The sequence below is a fragment of the Haliotis rubra genome, unplaced genomic scaffold (assembly GCF_003918875.1).
Source record: "Haliotis rubra isolate DU_JTF1 unplaced genomic scaffold, ASM391887v1 Scf318, whole genome shotgun sequence".
NCBI classification, from domain to species: Eukaryota; Metazoa; Mollusca; class Gastropoda; order Lepetellida; family Haliotidae; genus Haliotis; species Haliotis rubra.
The window spans coordinates 179,037-200,554 of record NW_025766989.1 but is presented as its reverse complement, the minus strand read 5'-3'; the positions used below and the strand labels follow the sequence as shown (position 1 = coordinate 200,554).

General features: G+C 39.2%; 1 protein-coding gene across 1 annotated transcript in view; it reads right to left on the bottom strand.

Moving 5' to 3' along the window:
* Window positions 1-20,992, bottom strand: part of LOC124283600 (hephaestin-like protein) — a 61,602-nt gene extending 40,610 nt beyond the window's left edge. Inside the window, exons 1-12 of the mRNA XM_046719589.1 lie at window positions 20,859-20,992; window positions 19,702-19,964; window positions 18,278-18,490; window positions 16,723-17,035; window positions 15,384-15,551; window positions 14,824-15,104; window positions 13,686-13,891; window positions 13,195-13,342; window positions 12,041-12,253; window positions 11,175-11,391; window positions 9,412-10,040; window positions 8,307-8,426 (exon numbers count right to left, since the gene is read on the bottom strand). Of these exons, the coding sequence (XP_046575545.1) occupies window positions 8,307-8,426; window positions 9,412-10,040; window positions 11,175-11,391; window positions 12,041-12,253; window positions 13,195-13,342; window positions 13,686-13,891; window positions 14,824-15,104; window positions 15,384-15,551; window positions 16,723-17,035; window positions 18,278-18,490; window positions 19,702-19,964; window positions 20,859-20,992 (2,905 nt within the window). The remainder of the gene's footprint in view (window positions 1-8,306; window positions 8,427-9,411; window positions 10,041-11,174; window positions 11,392-12,040; window positions 12,254-13,194; window positions 13,343-13,685; window positions 13,892-14,823; window positions 15,105-15,383; window positions 15,552-16,722; window positions 17,036-18,277; window positions 18,491-19,701; window positions 19,965-20,858) is intronic.
* Window positions 20,993-21,518: the final 526 nt, after the last annotated feature.

Sequence of the window (21,518 nt, the reverse complement as noted above, 5' to 3'; positions counted from 1 at the left end):
TGCAACCAAAAATCAAACCTAATTAAAACACAATTATCACTTATTCATGACATATAATATACATTGCTGGTTATGAAAAAATATATAAACAAAATTATAAGCGTACAATCGCAAATCAAAAGTGCAATATTTCGTACTTTGGTTTACTTCCCAAGAAACGAAGCAGCCAGGATACCGAACCCAGTCAGAGCGGGTAGGTGTGCACTCAAGTGTAACGGCTGGTTCATTAGCAGATGCCCTCACGGCTCATTGTGTGTGTATATATAGAGATGTTGGGTTTTGTAAATACATGCTATTTTTTTGTGTATAACATTTTGCAATCAACAGACGTCATAACATGTGATGTGTACAAGTATCACACCTGCCTGTCTGTGTAATTACATAATGTGACAGAGACCGAACTCGGGCCATAAATCAATGCGTTTTGTTTATGGTGTATAGCCTGATAGGTGTTAAGTTCAAATTGCATGTGGTCAGTGATCGAAGTTGTGTATTGAATATTGTCATTAGCAGACACGCAGGCAGACACATAGGTGTCAAGAAAAGAGACATTGAATTTTGTCTGTGACAACGACATATCTATATCACAGTTAGAAATTCTGTCAACGCTAAATAATGACATTGCTTTTAAGTATCGAACTGAGAAAGTGACTCGGTAAGAAGAACGTGTGGTGAAATAGACAAATGAAATAATATAAACAGTTAATCTACTACATATAAAAGCTCGCGCCTGTGAAATATCAACAAAATATTAGAAAAATAGCTCACATCAAAGCCTTCACCCAGTATTCACAGGACAACCCGCTTCCAACCTGCGCGAACCTATTTCACTGCGCATGTGCTATGAGCGCAGCCCAGCTGTTGAAACCACTTGAATTCCCCCAAGCGCCGCGGGAAAATTAGTGAATCGCTTGAACTACGATTTCGCGCGTTTTTTTTCATTGCGTTATTTTTCAACTTTATAAGTTGAATTTGCATTTTTGATGATTTGTTTCGGTAAGTCCATACCGAAAGGTATCAGAATCTGCAAAGTTGTATTTTACGTTGCATGTGACCTTTAACATTTTGAAAATGGCCAAACGTGTTATGAAATACCAACTTTTGTATAAACATTCCATGCACAGAGCAAGGCGTGACCAGCCGATTGGTAGATTCGAGCTTATTCTACCACCCGTCTAGGCAAAGTTAGGGTCGAAGTGGTGTGTTGGATTATTGAACACTATTGAACACCGGTTCCGTCATCCTCAACCACCAGACTCCCTTCCTCTGCCGACACAGGGACGCAACCCACGGCAAACGGGTTGCCGAATTTGGTCGCCTCTTACAACCAGCATTGGGGTGCTGTGGACCTATTTGACCCCGGGTCCACACGGGGGCGAAGAGCCATTGGCGTTACCCAGCAGCCACCACGAGGAGGTTGCTCCTCAAGGGTGCCGACTGTTTAGAACATATGCTCCTGAAGATATGACTTATCTACATGGACGATGTCATTGTTTTTGCTGATACCTTCTACGAACATCTGGAAAGGTTGAAGAAGGAGAGAATCAGAGACAGTGAATTCAAGATCGCAGCAGATACGTGAGGTTTCTTCAAAGGCAAGATGAAGCTCTTAGGACTTAGTATAAATACTATCAGGAAAAGGCATCGAACCTGATCCAGCTGAAACTGAAACGATCAAGACATGACCTCCACTAAAGAATCATACAGATGTGACGCAGTTTCTTGGATTTGCAGGGTATTACCAAATATTTCTGAAGAATGTTGCTGCACCAACCAAGCCACTGTCAAGTCTTATGCCTCCACCAACACAGACACGGAGAACACGAAAGGAAGTGAATGAACAGACGTAGATATGATCAAGACAGCGCATTGAACAACTCCTATTCAGACCAACGCAGATTACAGCCTACCATTTGAGCTTCAAGCAGATGCTAGTCTACACGGACATTCTGTTCTCTGTCGAGAGCAAGATGGAAAGAAGCGAGTTATTGTGTATGAGAGTAGGGGACTAAACAAAGCTGAGAAGTACTATTCTACACATTATCCTCAGTTTCTGCCTTTGAAGTGGGCAATGACTGAAAAGTTTAAAATTAACTCTATGGTACCAAGTTCAGAGTTTATACAGCAACAACTGATGACCTACATTCTAACTTCAGCTACGGTTGACACAACAAGCCATAGATAGCTAGCAGCCTTGGCAATCTATGATTTTGATGCAGATGGTATGTAACGTTTACCAGAACATGGGCATGAGCATGTCAGGCGAATCTGTAAGGCTCTGTGTAACGTTATTCATACCCATCATTATGTTGAGAGTTTATGCATGCAGACCGATGTTACTCAGGAAGACAACATAGACACTATTGGTTTACCTTCAGCCAGGATGTCAAAACAAAGGACCAAGACAATATCTTACGACAATGGACACGATGTTTACAGTCCACCAGCAGACCAAGGAGACAGGACTTCTGTTCTTCCACTATCCATTCAGCGTTGCTCAAGATCTTCAGAAATCTACATCTGGAGCAGAAAATTATTTCAAGTGTTGATCAATGGACAAACTAGACAGCAGTTGGTTTTAACAGTAGACTACATTAAAGATGCATTAGAAGGTCTGTCAAGATCACAAGTAGTGTAATGTCTGTTTGAGACATATATTTGAGGTATATTTGAGGTGTGACAGGTTTGGAGTGAGGACTTGCGAGCAAGAGCAGTGATGTAAGCGGTGAGCGATTGTTTGTGTTGGAGGTGTGCAGTATGAGATCTGGATAATAAGCTTGGGGTCAATCAAGTAGTTTGGGGGTATATAAGGACTGATTTGAAAGTTGTGAGTTGGCAACCAGTTGGAAAGTGTATGTGTGTGTCAGGTTGGCTGTTATCCCTGTATCGTGAGGGATCGATCCTGACATGCCGGCTGTGATGTGAACTGACATCTGTGTGTCTGGGGAGAGTAACGTGCCCCGCCAGTAAGGATGTACCGACCGATCAGCAGGGATCATAGTGACATGCCGCCGAAGTGTGTAAAGATTTACTTGCAGGGGAAGGACCCCTAACCTACCATTACAGACCTGAACTGTCTGAAAATCCCACATGTGGTGATAACAACATCGACAGTGATTTGTACAGTATACAATAATTATTGATTTGTGCTTTCAATGAATTTGTGTAATCCTTCCATCGTCCATGTATATAACGTTATGATATGAATTGTTGTTTGTTTCTTTAAAAAGACATTTGTAGTGTTGTGATATTTTGAGGGTTGATGTGAGTTGTGATGTGAATGTATGTGAGTATAGGTGAATGGTGAGGTATGATGTGCGTGCTTGCGTGTGTTGGGGAACGTATGTGGGTGTGTTTGGTGATGTGAGAATGAAGTTGGGAATGCAAGTCTCTATGAACTATTGTAAGTAAGGTAGATTTAGTTAATAAATTATATTAACTTTTAAATTTAGGGTTTGTGTTTACTCGAGTATGTGACAAGGTCTTCATGATAACATGGGCCATCCAAGGAAGATACCGAATTGTGTTACTCTTGAGGAAGAGATTCCTCTGGCCAGATAAGTCTAACGACGTTGATGACTGAATTACAAGCTGCAGGAGATGCGTCTGCTGGAAGACTCCAACAGATCAGGCAGCTCCACTTGTAAACTGAGACATCTCCGCCATTAGAGTTAGTATCCAAGGCTGAACCTTGAACCATGCAAAGGGGGAAAACATTGTGTGTTAGTTGGCATGGGTCACTGTATGAGCTATGCACAGGCATATGCTACCAACAACATGACAGCCAAAGCCATGGCTAAAACTTCCTTTGACAAGCACCCTGACCGGAAGCTTAAAATTAACACATCCAAATCCAAAATTCTTATTTTCGGTGGATCTCAAAAACAATATAAAAGAAGTTTCAATATTGGAGATACTATGCTCGAAAATGTAGATTATTATCCGTATCTTGGTATTACACTACAAAAGAATAGTAAATTTACTAAAACGAAACGTATACTGGTTGAAAAGGCAGTAAAAGCAATGTTTTTCGTATTAGGCCAAGGTAGAAAACTTAAACTTTCCACTGATTGTCATTTGAAATCGTTTGGTTGTATGGTCACCCCGATTCTTTTATATGGATTTGAGGTCTGGGGGGTTAAAAAATACTTCTTGTTTTGACAATGTTCATCTACGCTTTCTCAAATATTTAGTATCTCTCAGGAAAAGTTCACCTAACTTTATGGCATATTTCGAGTTTGGTAGATTCCCACTTGTAAATGTTATTAAAAGCAGAATGGTATGTTTTGGGGCTAAACTTTTTATCGGAAAATCGTCAAAATTTTACTTCTTAATATATAAATTAATATTCAACGATTATATATTTGGCAAGTGTGAACATAAATGGATAATCTACCTTGAGAGAATTTTCGATGATCTTGGACTGAGTTTCAACTGGAAATCACAACATTTTAAAAGTATATTTTGGCTTAAAACTGTTTTCAAAAGTAATTAAAAGGTATTTATCAGCAAACATGGATGTCAACAATTGAAACCTCTTATAGCAACCACTTATAACATTTTTAAAATACCATCTCTCAATTTTGAACATTAGCGAATTTTTCTGCATTACAATAACTTGTTAAAATTTCGAACTTCCAATAATTTTCCTCCAGTTGAGACAGGTAGATGGTGACGAATCCAGGTAAATGATAGAAAGTGTAAAATGTGTAACCTAAATTATATTGGTGACGAATTTCATCATATATATATATATATATGTTCCAAATTAGAATTAGAAAGAGAAAAATATATCCATAAGTATTACTATTTTATTAAACCAAATATGTATAAAATGAATATCCTATTTTAACACTAATTAGCTAGGAACTTTAAGAAAACTTTCAATATTTTGTAAACTAATTATGGCCTTATTTAAGAAATACCTTCAATAATTTAACATGTAAATAGCTCAATGTATATTGCACCTATCATACCGCTTGTATATAATTTTTATGTTGTATAAATGTAAATATTACTTATGTACCTCTTATTCTGCAGTTTGCACCCTGAGTGAATAAAGTTCAGTTCAGTTCAGCCACTGATTAAAAGGAGGCAAACTAGCGGTGACAATTACGAGAATGGATCATCGAAAATCAATTACACTAATTGTTCACGGAACGGTAATCATGTCAAGCTCCACCGATATCACTCAGGCCTCACACAATTTGCATAAAACAGTGAAAGTGTGCTTGCTGCCTGAACAAACATTAAGTCCGCGACCCTTTCAAACCCAGCTTGCATCTATTTATCCTGTAGGTGCTTCTCAAGAAACTTCGGTGTTTGATGTCAAATTGAAAACTTTTCAGTGATTTCCCTGAGCAACTTCAGAAAGCATTTCCATATAATAGTGTTCTACCTGAGCGACGTACATTCATTATACATGTCTGGTATTCTCTATCCATGTTCAGCAATAACAAAACATTTCAGACAGCTGCACTCAACAATGGCTGTTTGGACATTCGTCAGCCTTAAGATTTAATAGATATGCAAACAAACCCTTAGCGACATCATGCCAGTTGAACGTTAAATCAATGGTGCACCTTGTGCTGGGTTCCTGTCAAACAAACTGAATGTAATTTCAATTGTATTTTTGTTTTTAGTCATTTCCAACACTCACGTAGAACACTTCAACACCACTTCGGCTGTATGGATATGTCCAATTTTTTATATTAAGGAAAACAGATCACTTTTCTGTTGTCATGGTTTCTTCAAACAGTTGGGGAATGAATTCTCTTAAATGTTTTTCAGACATGTTATATGATTTTTTGTTAAATCATTACCACTTATTAGGATGGTTTGATTGAATTAAAATGAAAGCGTTTTCATTTAATTAATCAGAATTGTAAAATGATTAAACATACTGTATATTTAGAGTGGAACGATAGATATTTGAGCAGCAGAAGCAATTTGCGTTTATCTCCTCGCGGTTTGTGGTGTTGATTGCATAACATGTAAATAATTGTCATACATATACGCGTTATTGTTGCCTTCGCGATATTTAATATATTGTTTCGTTGTATAATAGCTAGCAGTATCTTGAAAATAATTCTCATGCTGATCTATTTATGTGTGTTGTAGACATGTCTGATACATGTATACATTATACAGGTGTGGAAGAAGCTTTAATGTTGATTATAATGTTCATGTAAGGTGATGCGGTACGTGAAAAGTATGATAAAGTATTGTCACGTATGTTCATTAAATGGTGTTTGTTAGTTTGAATCTGCTGTCATCGTCAAACCCTTATATATTTCACACTAAACATATGACAACAATCCTGGCACCACGATTCAATAATTCACTGACAGCAATCCTGGCACCACGATTCAATAATTCACGGACAACAATCCTAGCACCACGATTCAATAATTCACGGACAACAATCCTGACACCACGATTCAATAATTCACTGACAACAATCCTGGCACCACGATTCCATAATTCACTGACAACAATCCTGGCACCACGATTCAATAATTCACGGAAAACAATCCTGGCAACACGATTCAATAATTCACGGACAACAATCCTGGCACCACGATTCAATAATTCACTGACAACAATCCTGGCACCACGATTCAATAATTCACGGAAAACAATCCTGGCACCACGATTCAATAATTCACTGACAACAATCCTGGCACCACGATTCAATAATTCACTGACAACAATCCTGGCACCACGATTCAATAATTCACTGACAACAATCCTGGCACCACGATTCAATAATTCACGGACAACAATCCTGGCACCACGATTCAATAATTCACTGACAACAATCCTGGCACCACGATTCAATAATTCACGGACAACAATCCTGGCACCACGATTCAATAATTCACTGACAACAATCCTGGCACCACGATTCAGTAATTCACTGACAACAATCCTGGCACCACGATTCAATAATTCACTGACAACAAGATACTGTTGTTAAATTTCGATCAGATAACGGATCAGAGAAGCACAATCGGATAAGTAAAATATTTGCAAGAATGTCTTAATGGTGCGAGATGAACACAGATATTTTCACATTTCTTACATTTATTAATGATTTGCAGTTATCGTTTACATACTGAGGTAGGACATTATGCGCGGATTTTTATTGTATTTGATCTTCTTTCTCACTTTGTCCTCCCTTGCAGTTCACTACAATCAGTATATCGTTGTGTGGAGATTCACTATGTGTCCTCACCAAATTGTAACGTAAGGATAATGGGAATGTGATTTCTGAGGACAGAAAGGACAACAAAATGACAAAACATGATTTTAATGCTCATCTGAATAATTACTGTCTTGAAATGCATTTAAAGCTGCATTTATATAAGCATGCATACATTCGCATGGTAGGCGAGCTGGCTAAGGCGCTAGGCTAGTGATCCGGCGAGCTTGAGGTGACGGGATCAAGCCCATCTGTGACCGGGGGTGAAAACCTTGGATTCAACTTTGTGTGCAGAGTCTTTCAGTGTTGTCACAACCCCTAGTGTACAGTACACAGCCCTGTGCAGTTACAAGAACCCACGAATCCGTTGGTATATGACCAGATGGTGGCCACATGAATACGTGCAAACACCTAGTTACGGATACAGCAACGTGCAGTGAACTTGGACAAAGTACTGTGACTATGGGTCTAGTACTGTGAATCGGTACCTCGTAAGGATGGGAAAGCCTCAATAACTCGGTGCACCTAGTGACTGCAAGAGTTGTATGATCCCCGGGGAGTTGAGATTTATAATACGATGTGCCGTTGAGATTGACGTCCAGTGATCGAGGGGAAAAATGTCAGCGCCTTGAGCACGTACTAGATGCATGGATATGTGCGCTATATAAATATTCTATAATAACAATAATATTATTAAAAATATACATGAACAGGAATTCAAATGGAACATATACATCCAATTAGTCTCAAGTTCTTGTACATTTTTGACATTTGGTCCATGTCCTCACCAAATTGTATGGTAAGAATAGTGAGAATGTGATGCTTAGGGACAAAACAATGACAAAACTGATTTTAATCCTTATCTAAATAATTACGTCTTTGACATTTTTCACATCTTTGACATTTGGTCCATGTCTGGTTGTATTTGGGATGACTCTGTATTTCCCCTCCATTCCAGCAATGATGTGGTTGTTCACATGACAATGATAGAGCCAGGTTCCTGGATTGTCGGCGGCCATCCTCACTGTTATGAACATCCCTGGATATAACTGACTAACGTCATTTATACGACACGTGTCACTGTATTCTGTCATCACGTTACCATGGAAATGAATGGAGTGAAGGTCGAAGTCCGAACCTAGCGCCATCATGTACCAGTCGATCCGCTCTCCTTCATACATTGTTGGACTTATGGCGTTTCCAAACATGTATCCATTAATCACTGAAAACAGACAGATTGTAATGAAATTAATGACATAGAAAGTCCTTATAGATTTAAGTTGTGTATATCAAGAATTTTCTGATGTATTGTCATCCTTCCTAATTGTATATATATAATGTCACAATATTTCACTTTCATGACTTCTTCATGTTCATGCATTATTTTAAAGGTCATGAACAATAACGAACTTGAAAAGAATTAGTAACCTTTAAGTTACGTTTTCTCATACAGATTGCACTTCTAAAAACAGAGGAAGGACAAAGAAAGCCCTTTGATAAAACCTAAAATACAATAAGTCCACCGGAGAAGGTATTAGAGACTATTGACTTAAAAATAGTACATTAAAACACGCTTTCTTAAAAAGTTAACAATAATGATCATCGTTGTGCCATATAAGCAAGTTAAGAAGAATGTCAAAGACATTATTGGGTTAATTCATATATCTTTGGATCTGTCCACTTACTTATCGCGAAATCTAATAGATCTGCAAAGTAAGGACTGGATAAATACTCAATGATGTTTGACAGAAATTCTGCTCATATATCAGTCAGTGGTACCCACACATTTCCCCCATTATGATCATATATATTTATTTAAATCCAGTTCCAAATTCTTGTAATGGACAGGCAATCCCATAAGCCAGTACATTACGGCTTGCTTACCGATCCATAGTTTTGTTAAATAAAATATGTTTGAACCATTCTTCGTGGAAAGGGAACTAATGGCTGGCTCCTTGCTGTTGAGAAGACGACATGTGGCAGTCTTCAAATTGGATAAAGTGAAAACATCATGGTTGGTTGGTTCGTTGTTTAACGCCGCACTCAGCAATATTCCAGCTATATGGCGGTGGTCTGTAAATAATCGAGTCTGGACCAGACGATCCAGTGATCAACATCATGAACTTAATATATGCAATAAAATTGTTAAAACGCTCATAGTAATATTATAATCTCGGACACTCACTAGACAAAGTAAATTTGCCTACCGTGCATATGATTACTGTTCACAAATGATAAGTCAGTCGGATTCACCAAGTCTGGACGCCCGGCAAAGGTGTTAATATTTTCATCTATATACCAGCTGAGATTTTCATCAAACATGGCAAAATATACGGCAAAATCCCTGTCAACGTCGCTTCGTCTTCCATCCGTTCCCAGCACTTCCGGTTTGCATATAGCCAGGGGTCCCACGAGTCCGGAGTTTGTGTCTGCAGCCACGTCAACGTCTGAGTAATACATCCTCGTCACGCACGGCGCATCACCCTCTCCAGGTCCTACATCCGCTGTCACCTTCCACAAATATGTCACCGTTTTCCCAGGATCTGCAATTGGTTGATCACGCTCGCTTGGGTCCCAAGCAGCAGAACGAACGCTGCTATAATGAAGTCCCTCTGCATGAACTGAATAGGGTCTCATGGCTTTATTACGGAATACAATTTTTAAAGTGTCACCAACATTGAGACGGATAAGTGGCCCTAAAATGCCTAAGTACTCCTCGTCTGGTTTTCTTCTCTTTGGTTTCCGGAATTTGGCATCAGTATATTCCTTGTACACAGCTTTGATGTATTTGGTTCCAAGTAGGATGTCGGTATGGTTGGTATACATTTGACCCGGTCTGCAAGAAAACAAAATCACTATTCCTAATTTACCTTTTTCAGTAATCAAAGGGCTAGATCACCATCAGTTTACCTATGAATTAGTAATAATAAGTACTAATCGAAGAAAAGAGGAAAACCTCAAAATTTCGAAAAAATATACAAATAATAGAAATGACAAGAACGCGTTACAAAAGTGGCTCAAATAGGCTTTCGTACTAGCCCCTCAGGCACCATGAGGCAATTTTACATGGATACCCCTCAGACACAGTATACTGATTCCGAGCCGAACAACCTTTGTTTTGTTCCCGACATGCTTAGTGCCATTTATGGTAAAGAACCATTACAAGACAAAAAGGTGATTTACAAATATTTACAATTTTTAAAACAGAGTTTCCTAAGTTCACCACAACCCGTGAATGTCCGGGTTAGAATTGGTCGCCATCAACTTATGCTTGTCGAAAGAGGCGATCGGATGGCAAGGTTCGCTGACTTGGTTGACCCAAGTCATCGCATCCTAATTGCGCCGACCGATGCTGACGTTATTGATCACTTGATACTTTGGTCCAGGGCACCGATACACAAAGCGTTCGTAACGTTCGTTACGACCTCTCAAGCCTTTATAGTTTATCATAGGCTTACGAATGTCGTAGCGCTTCGGACGATTTGTGGATCATGACCCAGACTGGTTCACAAGAAATAAAATGGTGATTTACAAAAAATTACAATATGTCAATATCAAACATGAATTTACTAAAGATTACAAATTTAGTAAAGACAATATTTACAAAGCTTGTAACCTTTTGTAAATTTAGGATGGATTTTACCGCTTCTTCTTTCAGTTTTCCCTGTTCCCAAGGATCCCCTGTTTCAATGTCTCTCCAATTTCAAGCATCTCTTTCTCTATTTGAGTTCACAATTTACAAATACATAATGCTTCTTGCGTGTGACATATATGATATGGTGAGTAATTAATTTAAGCAAAGTTTTGCTCGTTTACCAAACCAGATTCTTTGGGAATAAAAATGTGCTTAAACCATATGACATGACACGGTCGGGATTGAACCAAGGACCCATTGCTTACATGGCAGGGGTTATATCGATGAAACCACAGAACTATCCAACTTCACAATGACCTCTACAGGTCAACATACCTCCCTTCAGTGTTGAATGGTTCACCGCTAACTTCATCTCTGTGATCCGGGGCGTATTCCCATTCCACCACCTCTGCCTGTATGAAATACACACGTTCAACACCCCGAAGGGGCGCAGAAGTGGAGGATGGGCCAGGTGCACACTCCTTAACGCTGTACATTGCTTTCAGACCACCTCGGAAGTGAAGATTTGCATGACATTCAATCCCCCACACACCTTAAACATAAAGTTAACTGCCATAAGATTGTTATATGACATGTTATTCATGTTCATCTATTCCTAATCAGAAGATTAGAAATAGAGCAACCAAAACAAAAAAAAGAACCAAAAAAAGAAGTCATTTACTGTTCGGTAACACAAAGGGCAAGTTCCTAGTACAACAATGCTAGTACGAAATCTCATATTTTATAACTTACTACAGTTGATACGCTATAATCCTCAAGTCTAAACTGCTACATATATGTATTGGTGCCATGTTAATAAAAACGACACAACACTGTCTTTACTCATGAGAAACAAGACAAATATTTGTTTAATTACACGATGCCTCATACATCATGGATCTCTCTTGAATAAGGATGAAACCGACCCACCCGATAACACTACAAGTGGATTGCAGAATATTTAAACGAACCCTGCGCATCAAGTTTTCACCTGGACAGAACACACATGTCCAAACATGGAAATGCATTGGACATAATTTTAATCACATATGCTGCATATTCGGCCACACCCTTCACAGGCCTAAAGCTTTTTGAAACCTTCGCACCAAAATGCACTCTTCAAGTCGATGTAAATTTAAAAAAATCCAATGAATCTATGAGCGCTCTCTACGCGTACGTGCGTGCGTGTGTGTGGCCCTTACCAGTATTACTTGTAAGCATTGTCAAAGTCTTCAGCGCTCCAGGGACCAGTCCTGTTGACACCTTATGCTGATGATGATTCACATACTCGTTACCATGGATATACAGAGTGTGAAGGTCATTCCACCCGCCCAAAGCGAATACATGCCACTTGATACGGTTCCCCTTGCACATGTTGAGACCACGGAGATTGCCGTACATCAGTCCATTGATGCCTAGAAACAATCACATGAAGGTGACTTTTGCAATAAACTGAAAGGTACATTGCTTTAAACCTCTAAGGTTTGTATAATATGGCCATATCATGGACATGAGGAATGTTCATATATATTGTTACTATACAAGAAATCGAATTCATGACACGTTAATCGAAAACAACTTCTGTTTTCCTCTTTATCACGATATTCAGAGCTAAATCTTGCGCCTCTATCCTTTTCGCCTCTTAACAGGGCAATAATTAGCGATAAAGAATAAAAAGACGTTATTATCCGTACAAATTGTCCATGTTTGTCCAAGTCCTAAATGCCTTTCAAGAACAATATACAAGAAGTCATCAAATCGCCTATAAAATCACCGATCTAACCCACTCAACCACCAAGGTTTGAACAAAGATATACATCTGAAAACTGGGAGCCTAAATCACGTTGTTTGTGTAACCCTTTTTGGCATGTGGAAATCTGGCACGGCTCCCATGATTCAGAACGTAACTGATTATACTTTCTTACTCAAATATACAATCTACGAAAAATAGTTTAATCACAAATATTTTGATCACTTTTCTAAAAGTATTTTGGTTTTAAATGTTTCACGTTGTAACCATACAACTCTCATAAGTCTTCTGGGAGACACAAGTAATTCTGGTGACATCGTCTACTATCAGTCCAAAATGTGTATTAGCCTTGGATTGCAAAGATTGTTAAAGATCGTTAGTAGAATATAGCGATTGGTTGTAGATCGTAATGAAGTGAAACAAGTTGTTCCTAAATACAGCCCCGTCGTGATATTGCTGGAATGTTGCTAAAAGCCGCGTAAACCCATATTCACTCACTCACTCACCCAACAACCCAAGAGCCCAAAACCACCCGAACCCACCCACCCACTCACTCACTCAATCACTCACTCACTCATAAATACAGGGACTAATGTCAATACTCACTTCGCATGGTATTTGATTCAATAAATTCAATGTCCGACTTATTCCGTTTTGGGTCTACTCCAGCCATTTTCATATTTTCATCCAGATACCAAGAATAGTTTTCATCTATCATTGAAAATAAAATAAAATACTCCTTGTCGACCCCAACCTGGAGGAAAAAGGAACAAGACATCATTATTGAAACGGGTTATGAAACATTCACGTTATTACAGCTCTGGAGAAACAGCCTAGTAGTAATTGTTTGTATATAATTTAAATTTTGTGTGATCTAGTTTTAACAAATCTGTGATAATCTAGTAATTTTACTGTCCTTCGTTGACAGGGATTTATAAATTATATTATGTATTTATCATGAATTTAGAACTAGTTTTAGTTACGATATGGCTGATATATTGCCGATGTTATTTAAAATCTTAACTCACTCACTCACTTCATCGGATGGAGGCTTCTTGCACTAAATGACCGGCAGCTGCTCCATGTCCACTACTCACCTGCCTGCCATTGTCCCCTATGGCTCCCTTTCGACACACCAGCAGAGGCCCGACAAGGCCACTGAAGCTGTCTCTGATGACGTCAACACCGGAAGTGTAGAAGCGACTGATGCAATCTGGGTCATGCAGCTTGGGTCCCATGTCAGCTGGCACAGTCCAATGGTATTTCACCATGTTCCCCGGTTTCACAAAACTCTTGGATTTGTCTGAATAATGGGAATGAGAAGGTACGTTTCAGCTTACCTCCTCCAGGCCAACCAGCTCGTGGTAATGACAGTCAGGGTGCAAGGGCTACTGATAGCAGTAACATACAATATACAGTGACACAACAGTGAGTTTGTGCTGTTGGTTACTTTTTACAGTCAACTACATTATAACCATAAGGTCTCTATGGGAGTCTATATTTTTTGTCGTCGTATTCTACGGCCGTTCTGGTCACCCCTATTAGTCAGGTGTTACATCACCCAAAGTAACAGTGTTCAACTTAACAAATACGTCAGTTCTCAACATGTTATGACATTTTTTAGAAGGGCGTAAAAAAACATCCCTTTAAATCAGCCTACATTCAGTAGCATTTGTGACCCATTCTGTAAAGCGCCTTATATTGTTTCAGTTCCTAAATCATATAGGGCGCTGTACACATTGTGTACATTATTATTATGACTTATTTTCCAGTGACAAACAATGAATCAGCCTGCTATGTAATTTGACCAACCGATCCCCAGATGAGTCAACTGTTCGACACAGCCGGTCTGTAAATAATCTATTCTGGAGCTGACAGTCCAGTGACAGGCATCATGACCATCTATCTACACAATAGGGATACGGTGACATGCTTCATCAGGCGCGTAGCCCGATAGGTTGCAAAGTTTTATATTTAGATAGTATTGAGGGCTTGCCCAACCTTTTTTAGCAATAATCATGTGTAAGACCAGGCTTTTTTTATAATGGTAGCTACGCCCCTGTTCATGCAAGCCTGCGAACCTCACCCCAATCCCGTTAGTCGCCTCTTACGACAAGCATAGGTTGCGAAAGACAAATTCAAACCCGGATTTTCACGGGTCATTTTGTGTATGATAGTCCTCTAAACCATCGTATGGTACACTGGCACATCATGTATTAGGACTGCAATATCCACCTGGATGATTATCATTGTACAGCATGCCCTCGTTGACCTTGTCGAAATGAACTCCCTGTGGATGGATAGAGTAGCCACGTGAGGCCCGATTGAGGAAGTAGACGTGTACGACATCACCCACTTCCGCCTTGATGGGAGGACCAAGGAGGGCAAGGTGCTCTTCATCTTCCATTCGTGGCTTTTGTACTTTGAACGACTTGTCAGTGAACTCCACAAAAACAGCCTTCTTGTACGTTCCTCCTATAAATTTTCTGTTCCTCATGAAATATGTTTGGGCAAATCTGAAAAAAATAATATCTGCGTCGATGTAGGATAACAATCTGTAAGTTTGTGAATAGTTTGATAGTGTTTTTTTCCATAACAAATAATATTCTTAATAAACTTCTTAATTACACGTTGGACCTTTGGCCAACATTTCTGAGACACCGAAGATACTGTATACAACATTCACGGGAGGGTAAATATATGAATAGTTTCGTGTTATATTTAGAGCTACGAAATTGGTATTTTTGACAACAGAATAATGGTCTGCCTCAGCACGAATAACAAATACTACGTACCCCTCAGTAAGACTCCCACCATCGTACAGGTCCTTCCCAGAGGGGGCATAATTCCAAAGTACTTCCTCTGCTGCGATGAAGTACTTCCTTATTCTCCCCGGAGCCTTCTTTTGGGTTTGAAGAGCAGATTGTTGCATGTGCCAATGTTGATAAATGCACTTGTACCAGCTGCAAAACGATCAGCAACCCATGGAGGAACAAGGAGAAGCAAGGTGGAACTTTATCAATTGAACTGGATGCCGTAGTCAGGCTTTAAAGCAACTGGGGAAGTGCATAAAACGAATTCTACGACGTCCTTCGGAGCGACTTCATGGATTGGGAGTCTGAAATGAGGCTTGACACTCATATGACAAGCTCGGCGTGATGAGACACGGTTTTGTTGGTCGGTTTGCTGTTTAACTCAGAAATATCCCAGCTGAAAAGGGTGTCACATCCAGGTGTCTTAAGCATGGTTCATGATCAAATACTGGAAGTCGAAGGTCCATGGTAACATGGACACGATAACATGAATTTAGAACTTGTTTTAGTCGCGATATGGCTGAAATACTGCCAATGCGGATTAAAATCTTAACACATTTACTCATTTAATGGACATACCGTAAAAATGAGATGTAACCTGATCATACATGAGCCATCTTCCAACTGACCGAGCCTGCATCGTGACGGTAGCGAACTGGGCCACCTCGATACGCACTGAGTTTTGCCTGTTAACATGCATCATTATGCAAGATGAATCTAACGGATATTCAAATTGCATTTATGATTTGTTTTTTATAACTTGTAAGCACGCCTATCAGACCTTTCTTGAACAGATTCTGACCACTTGATTTTGTCACATTTATTAGAAATAAAATTGTATGACAAAATAAAGATATTTATTTTAATAGGCACTTTGTATCCTTGAATGTGTTATTTTACTGAGTTTGTTAACATGGAGTTGAATTTATGACATTCCTCGCAGTGAATAGCTGCATGCAACCTTGCTGAAGCGTTAAATAATATTTACTCACTCACTCTCTCTCTCTCTCTCTCGCTCTCTCTCTCTTGATCTCTTATTCTGTTCCTTCTTCTCTCTCTCTCTCACTCTTTCGCTCTCTTACACACACACACTCTCCCTCTCTCTCTCCACTGATGACATTTCAATGTCAAATATGTTCTCGTCACGATATGGCTGAAATATTGCCGATGTGACATTAAATCTTAACTCACTCACTCAATCCATTGCTGATATATGGGATTCTACTACATCACCCAAATTTAAACATTGGACAAATTTTGAAATGGCATAAATTATGAAGGGATGTTAGGTTTGATTTCATTTCATGATGCAACATCATACCTGTGTTCAAACTGACCAAACGTATGGCCGCTGATGGCGAGTGTGTGCAGGTCAGTTGTGTGGCCAAGACCGGCCAAGTGAAAGACGATTGTCTCCCCTTGACAAGCGTTGATTCCCGGCAAGTTCCCGTAGATGTAGCCGTTGAATGAGTTCATGGCGTTTGACTTCTGGAAACGCTGGTCATTCAAATCTATTGAAGACACATTTCCTGCGAACATGTTGATATTATCGTATATGTACCAGCTTCTAAATTCGTTGACCTTGCTGACGTAAATGGCGTAATGACGTTGTTTATTCGGACGGCTCAGTGTACCTGGAGCAACAATAAGTTATCGTTAAGAATAATCTGAATACATTGATAAACAGACAAACGGAAGATGTATAGTTAATACACACATTCTGTATCACTGAAAGTGGTTGAAGTACTGTAAATGATTGTCCCCCTGAGTACGAAAGTGAAACCACGTCATTAAAAGTACGTTTATTCCTACCACGTTTTATAATCGAAGAATCCTTTGTTGTTGAATTCATGACTATTTTTTTTGTCAAAACCGCGAACACCTGAAGCGATGGTGGAAATTCATCTCGAATCCATGCTGGTAGCAAAAGCTCTGGAAGTCCCCATAGTCTCTAGTATGGTGATGTAAAATGAGTTTGCAGCGATCTATAGCCAATTCTTATATATATTTCAATGGTTACAAGCCAGTTTTAAGTTTAAATCTGTGATGGTATAGTTCTTTTAGTGTCGACAGGCCTACCACTTTCATAGTCACAATATGGCTGAAATACTGCCGATATGACTTTTAATTTTAACACACTCACTACCGTGAACAGGGACATGTCCCACATAAAAACATCACAAACTCATATACAAGAGCAACGATATTGTGTTAGAGGTGTCTCGGGCACATTTGTGAAAGTGATGAAATTGCACATTTAAATGAAAGGATCAGTAGCGTCTAAACAATCTACCAACAGTAATAAGATGGTAGGGTATGACATGGCACTCCATCAGACATCCAAGTTAGCAGAGGTCAAATCATTCCGCTCTATACAATGGCCTTTAGTGTCTAATTATCTTCAAATATGCCAACATGAAGTGGTTAGGTACGGAACTGAAAAGTTCGGAAACGGTGTAAATGTATTGACAAATCAGTGCAAAAACACATTCTAGCCCCAAACAGGTGCTCGTCAGTCAGAGGGTTATGACAATACATAGGAAACAAGCAATGACACATGAGATTTGGAATCATTCCATATTTTCCCTTATCAGAGAATCCAGAAACTGTGAGATCTAACAAATCAGGCACCGCACTGTACTTGTCTCATTAATAGCATGACCTACGCCATCTGCAACCACTTAATGTTCCTTTAATAGTGGAGCAGTAGGGGCGTCTAGCGGTTAAACCGTTTACTCGTCAAGGCGAAATTACGGGTTCAATTCCCGAAATAAGTCAATCCAGTTTCTGGTTTCCCCCGTCGTAATTTTGCAGGAATATTGTTAATCGCGACATAAAACCATACTCATTGACATAGTTTACACCAGCAAACCTACCAGGTTTACAAGCATATATGAACCCAACCAAGCCGGCGTTGGTGTCTTCATTGGGATGGACATGTGAATGGTAGATCCAGGAGAGGCAGTCGGGGCTATCTGGTGTGGGGCTGGCCTCTGGGGTGATGGTCCAGTTGTAGATGTGGCTGTGACCAGGCTTCACTAAATCCTCAGCAGCATTTGTGTTGTGGAAGCCATCAGCATAGAGCGCCCCTGTGATGTATTGATTTGTTTGCGTTTTTGTTTAACTCCGCATTCAGCAATATTCCACCAATATGGCGGCCGCATGTAAATACAACTGCAAAAAGTTAACATTTACAAGTTTGTAAATCTTTTCAAAAGATGAGGTTTACAAGACATTTACAATTTTGTAAAGATGAGGTTTTACTAGACATTTACAATTTTATTTTTTTATTGATGAGATTTTAAAAAAATTACATTTTTGGAAAGCCGAGATATATGAGAATGTACAAAGAGAGATACCTGGTGTGTTATGCTAAATGATTGTTCCTTGTACGTGCTAAGACAAAATCCCTTGTTAATTGATGAGAGTGTCAAGTCAGTTACGATTCTCCAATTAACTAGGCCTACTCCTTTGTTAATAGATGAACCAAGTCAATTAAGACAGCTTCTGGAAGAACTGTAGATTGGTTCCACATGTCGCGATGTGATCATCGCTCTAACGCTGTAATGCACCAAAGACATTCGCCAACAGAGTGGTATGCACAGGAAGTGAAAGCTGTATTGTACAGAATTTGGTTGATTAAATCTTGTTTTGTATTGAGCTGTCGGTTTGTATGGTATGTGTGAATGAGGAACCTCGCGTATTTATTACACTGAAATCAAAGTGAACGTTACATTATTCCATGGTCAATATCGCAGTGTTGGTAAAATGATAGTATACGGAAGTTTGTTTCACATTTTTGATAATCCCTTCTTTTATGCAAATACAAATGAAAGAATAATGTTATGCTTCCTTCCAAATGAGGGAAGATAATTTATATAGTGTTTTTGATTAAATTAGATATTTTTCTTTTCGTCCTGACAGAATACACTTTGATTCAATGTTCTTGATGTTTGTGACAAAACGGAAGACGTTCGGGTGGGCTTTGGCGATCAGGATCTTAAAGTTGTGATGCCACCCCTCAAGATGGTTATTAGGATACGATCCCTGGTGTGGACATCGATACGAACAGGAACATTGAATCAACAGACAAAGCAAAACGTGCCCAGACGGATTCTGGCCAAGACACGCAGGCGTGTGTATAGGGAACTAGATGCCATACTTCTCAGACTGAAAGAGAACACCCCCTTACGTGGAGGACGTTTATAACTGTTTCCTTATGTGATTCTTTGAATTATGGAGAACGTTATCTCTTCAGTTATAATCACCAGGGATATGTGTTTGACAACCGAGCACCTACCTTCGCTGGTTTTGTTGTACTTCACACCATGGGCATGCATAGAATATGTGTAGTTCTTCGCAAAGTTTTTGAAATGAATGATAAGCACATCTCCCTCTTCACCCTTAAGTATTGGACCCACAAATCCCAGCCATATTGGCTTTGGTATCTCCACGGTGTACGTGGCGTCTGTGAATTCTTTATAGATGGCTTTCTTGTACACGTGTCCAAGTCGATCCGGGCCTTTTTCCAGGTAAAACTCGGCATCACTTGAGACATTGTAGCTATAAACAAAGGACAAAATGTGCAATAATGTATCACATGCTGATTTATGATGTTAGTTATTTTCATGGCAGTCGGCAATTCCCTTGAATACCACTAGTGTCTGCTACAACCTACTACAAAATCTCTCAGTTTGTAATGCTACAACTAAGCATTAATCTACAAAAACATGAAATCAGTTTTACCCATTCTTTTAACTGAAATATCGTTGCAATGTATAGGAATCAGCCACAAAGATTCGACTTAAAAGATATTAGGTGTAAAGATGTGCATTGCTAGAAATATTTTATGGCCAAGTATGCATAAAAGGTCCTAAAGCTCATTTTGTTCTCAAGGTTTTTCTTTTAAATCATCACAGGTATATGCCACCCAAGCATACTGGAACTGAATCTTACTGAAACGAGAGATTATAGGGTTGACAGACAACTCACATTTCAAGTTAAGAAATCAGCCTGATTGTGGATGGATATGTATGGATATAGGATCATTCACGTACATCATTAATCATAAGTAACATTACCCAAATGATTCTGTTCTGGGTAATTATCCTAACACGTTTCCAGAATAGTTGTGGTTAACTGTGAGGGTTCGTTTCTGAACATATATAGTATGAAATGTCCCTGAACCACATTATTTTCCCTACTGCCTAGCCCTCTTGTTTCGTGCAATGCTCAAACACTAAATGAGGCAAGTCTAGATCCTTTTCAATTTAAACCGGCCTGTTTGTTACTATTAGAATTATATATATTCAGAGACTAAGCGTTAGTCTATATGAAATGCATGAAGTAGTTTTCCTGTTTATCAGTGTAACTTTTCTCATTTATAGCAAATAGTGGAGTAAATAATACTCACATACTGGTTATAGTCCTATATGTTTTTGTTAAAGAATCAGTTACCTTTTAGGGGTGACCAGATCCTTTCCGCTTGGGGCAAAGTCCCAGAGGACTTCAACGGCAGCGATGTAGTAGTGTCTCTCAATGGCTAAACACCCAGTCACACATGCAGCAAGGATCAGGAACAGTGTGGACATGACTGCTAACACCGAAATCGAGAACATTAGAAATATGTTTCATTCCAGGTGTAATATTTCTTTACAGCTGATAGTACTGAATGTGTGTGGACCGTTGCTGATGATTCTGACACTGGATATGATGATCAGGCTATGATCGTAAGTTCATGACTCATTTCATGTTGTTGCAAACGTGTTGCACCGACTATAATATGTTCAACTAAATACTAAAACTCTGTGGACAGATGTTCTATGTACCATGGGCTGATGGTCTACATGGACCCTTTGCAAATAAACAAAGACTGATTTCATGAGTTCATGAGTGACTTCATGAGTTCGCAAGTGAGTGCATTAGTTGTGTACATCATCCATCCATCCATCCATCCATCCATCCATACATACAAACATGCAAACATACATACATACATAAATACATACATACATACATACATACATACATACATACATACATACACACATACATACATACATACATACATACATACATACATACATACATACATACATACATACACTCATACACGCA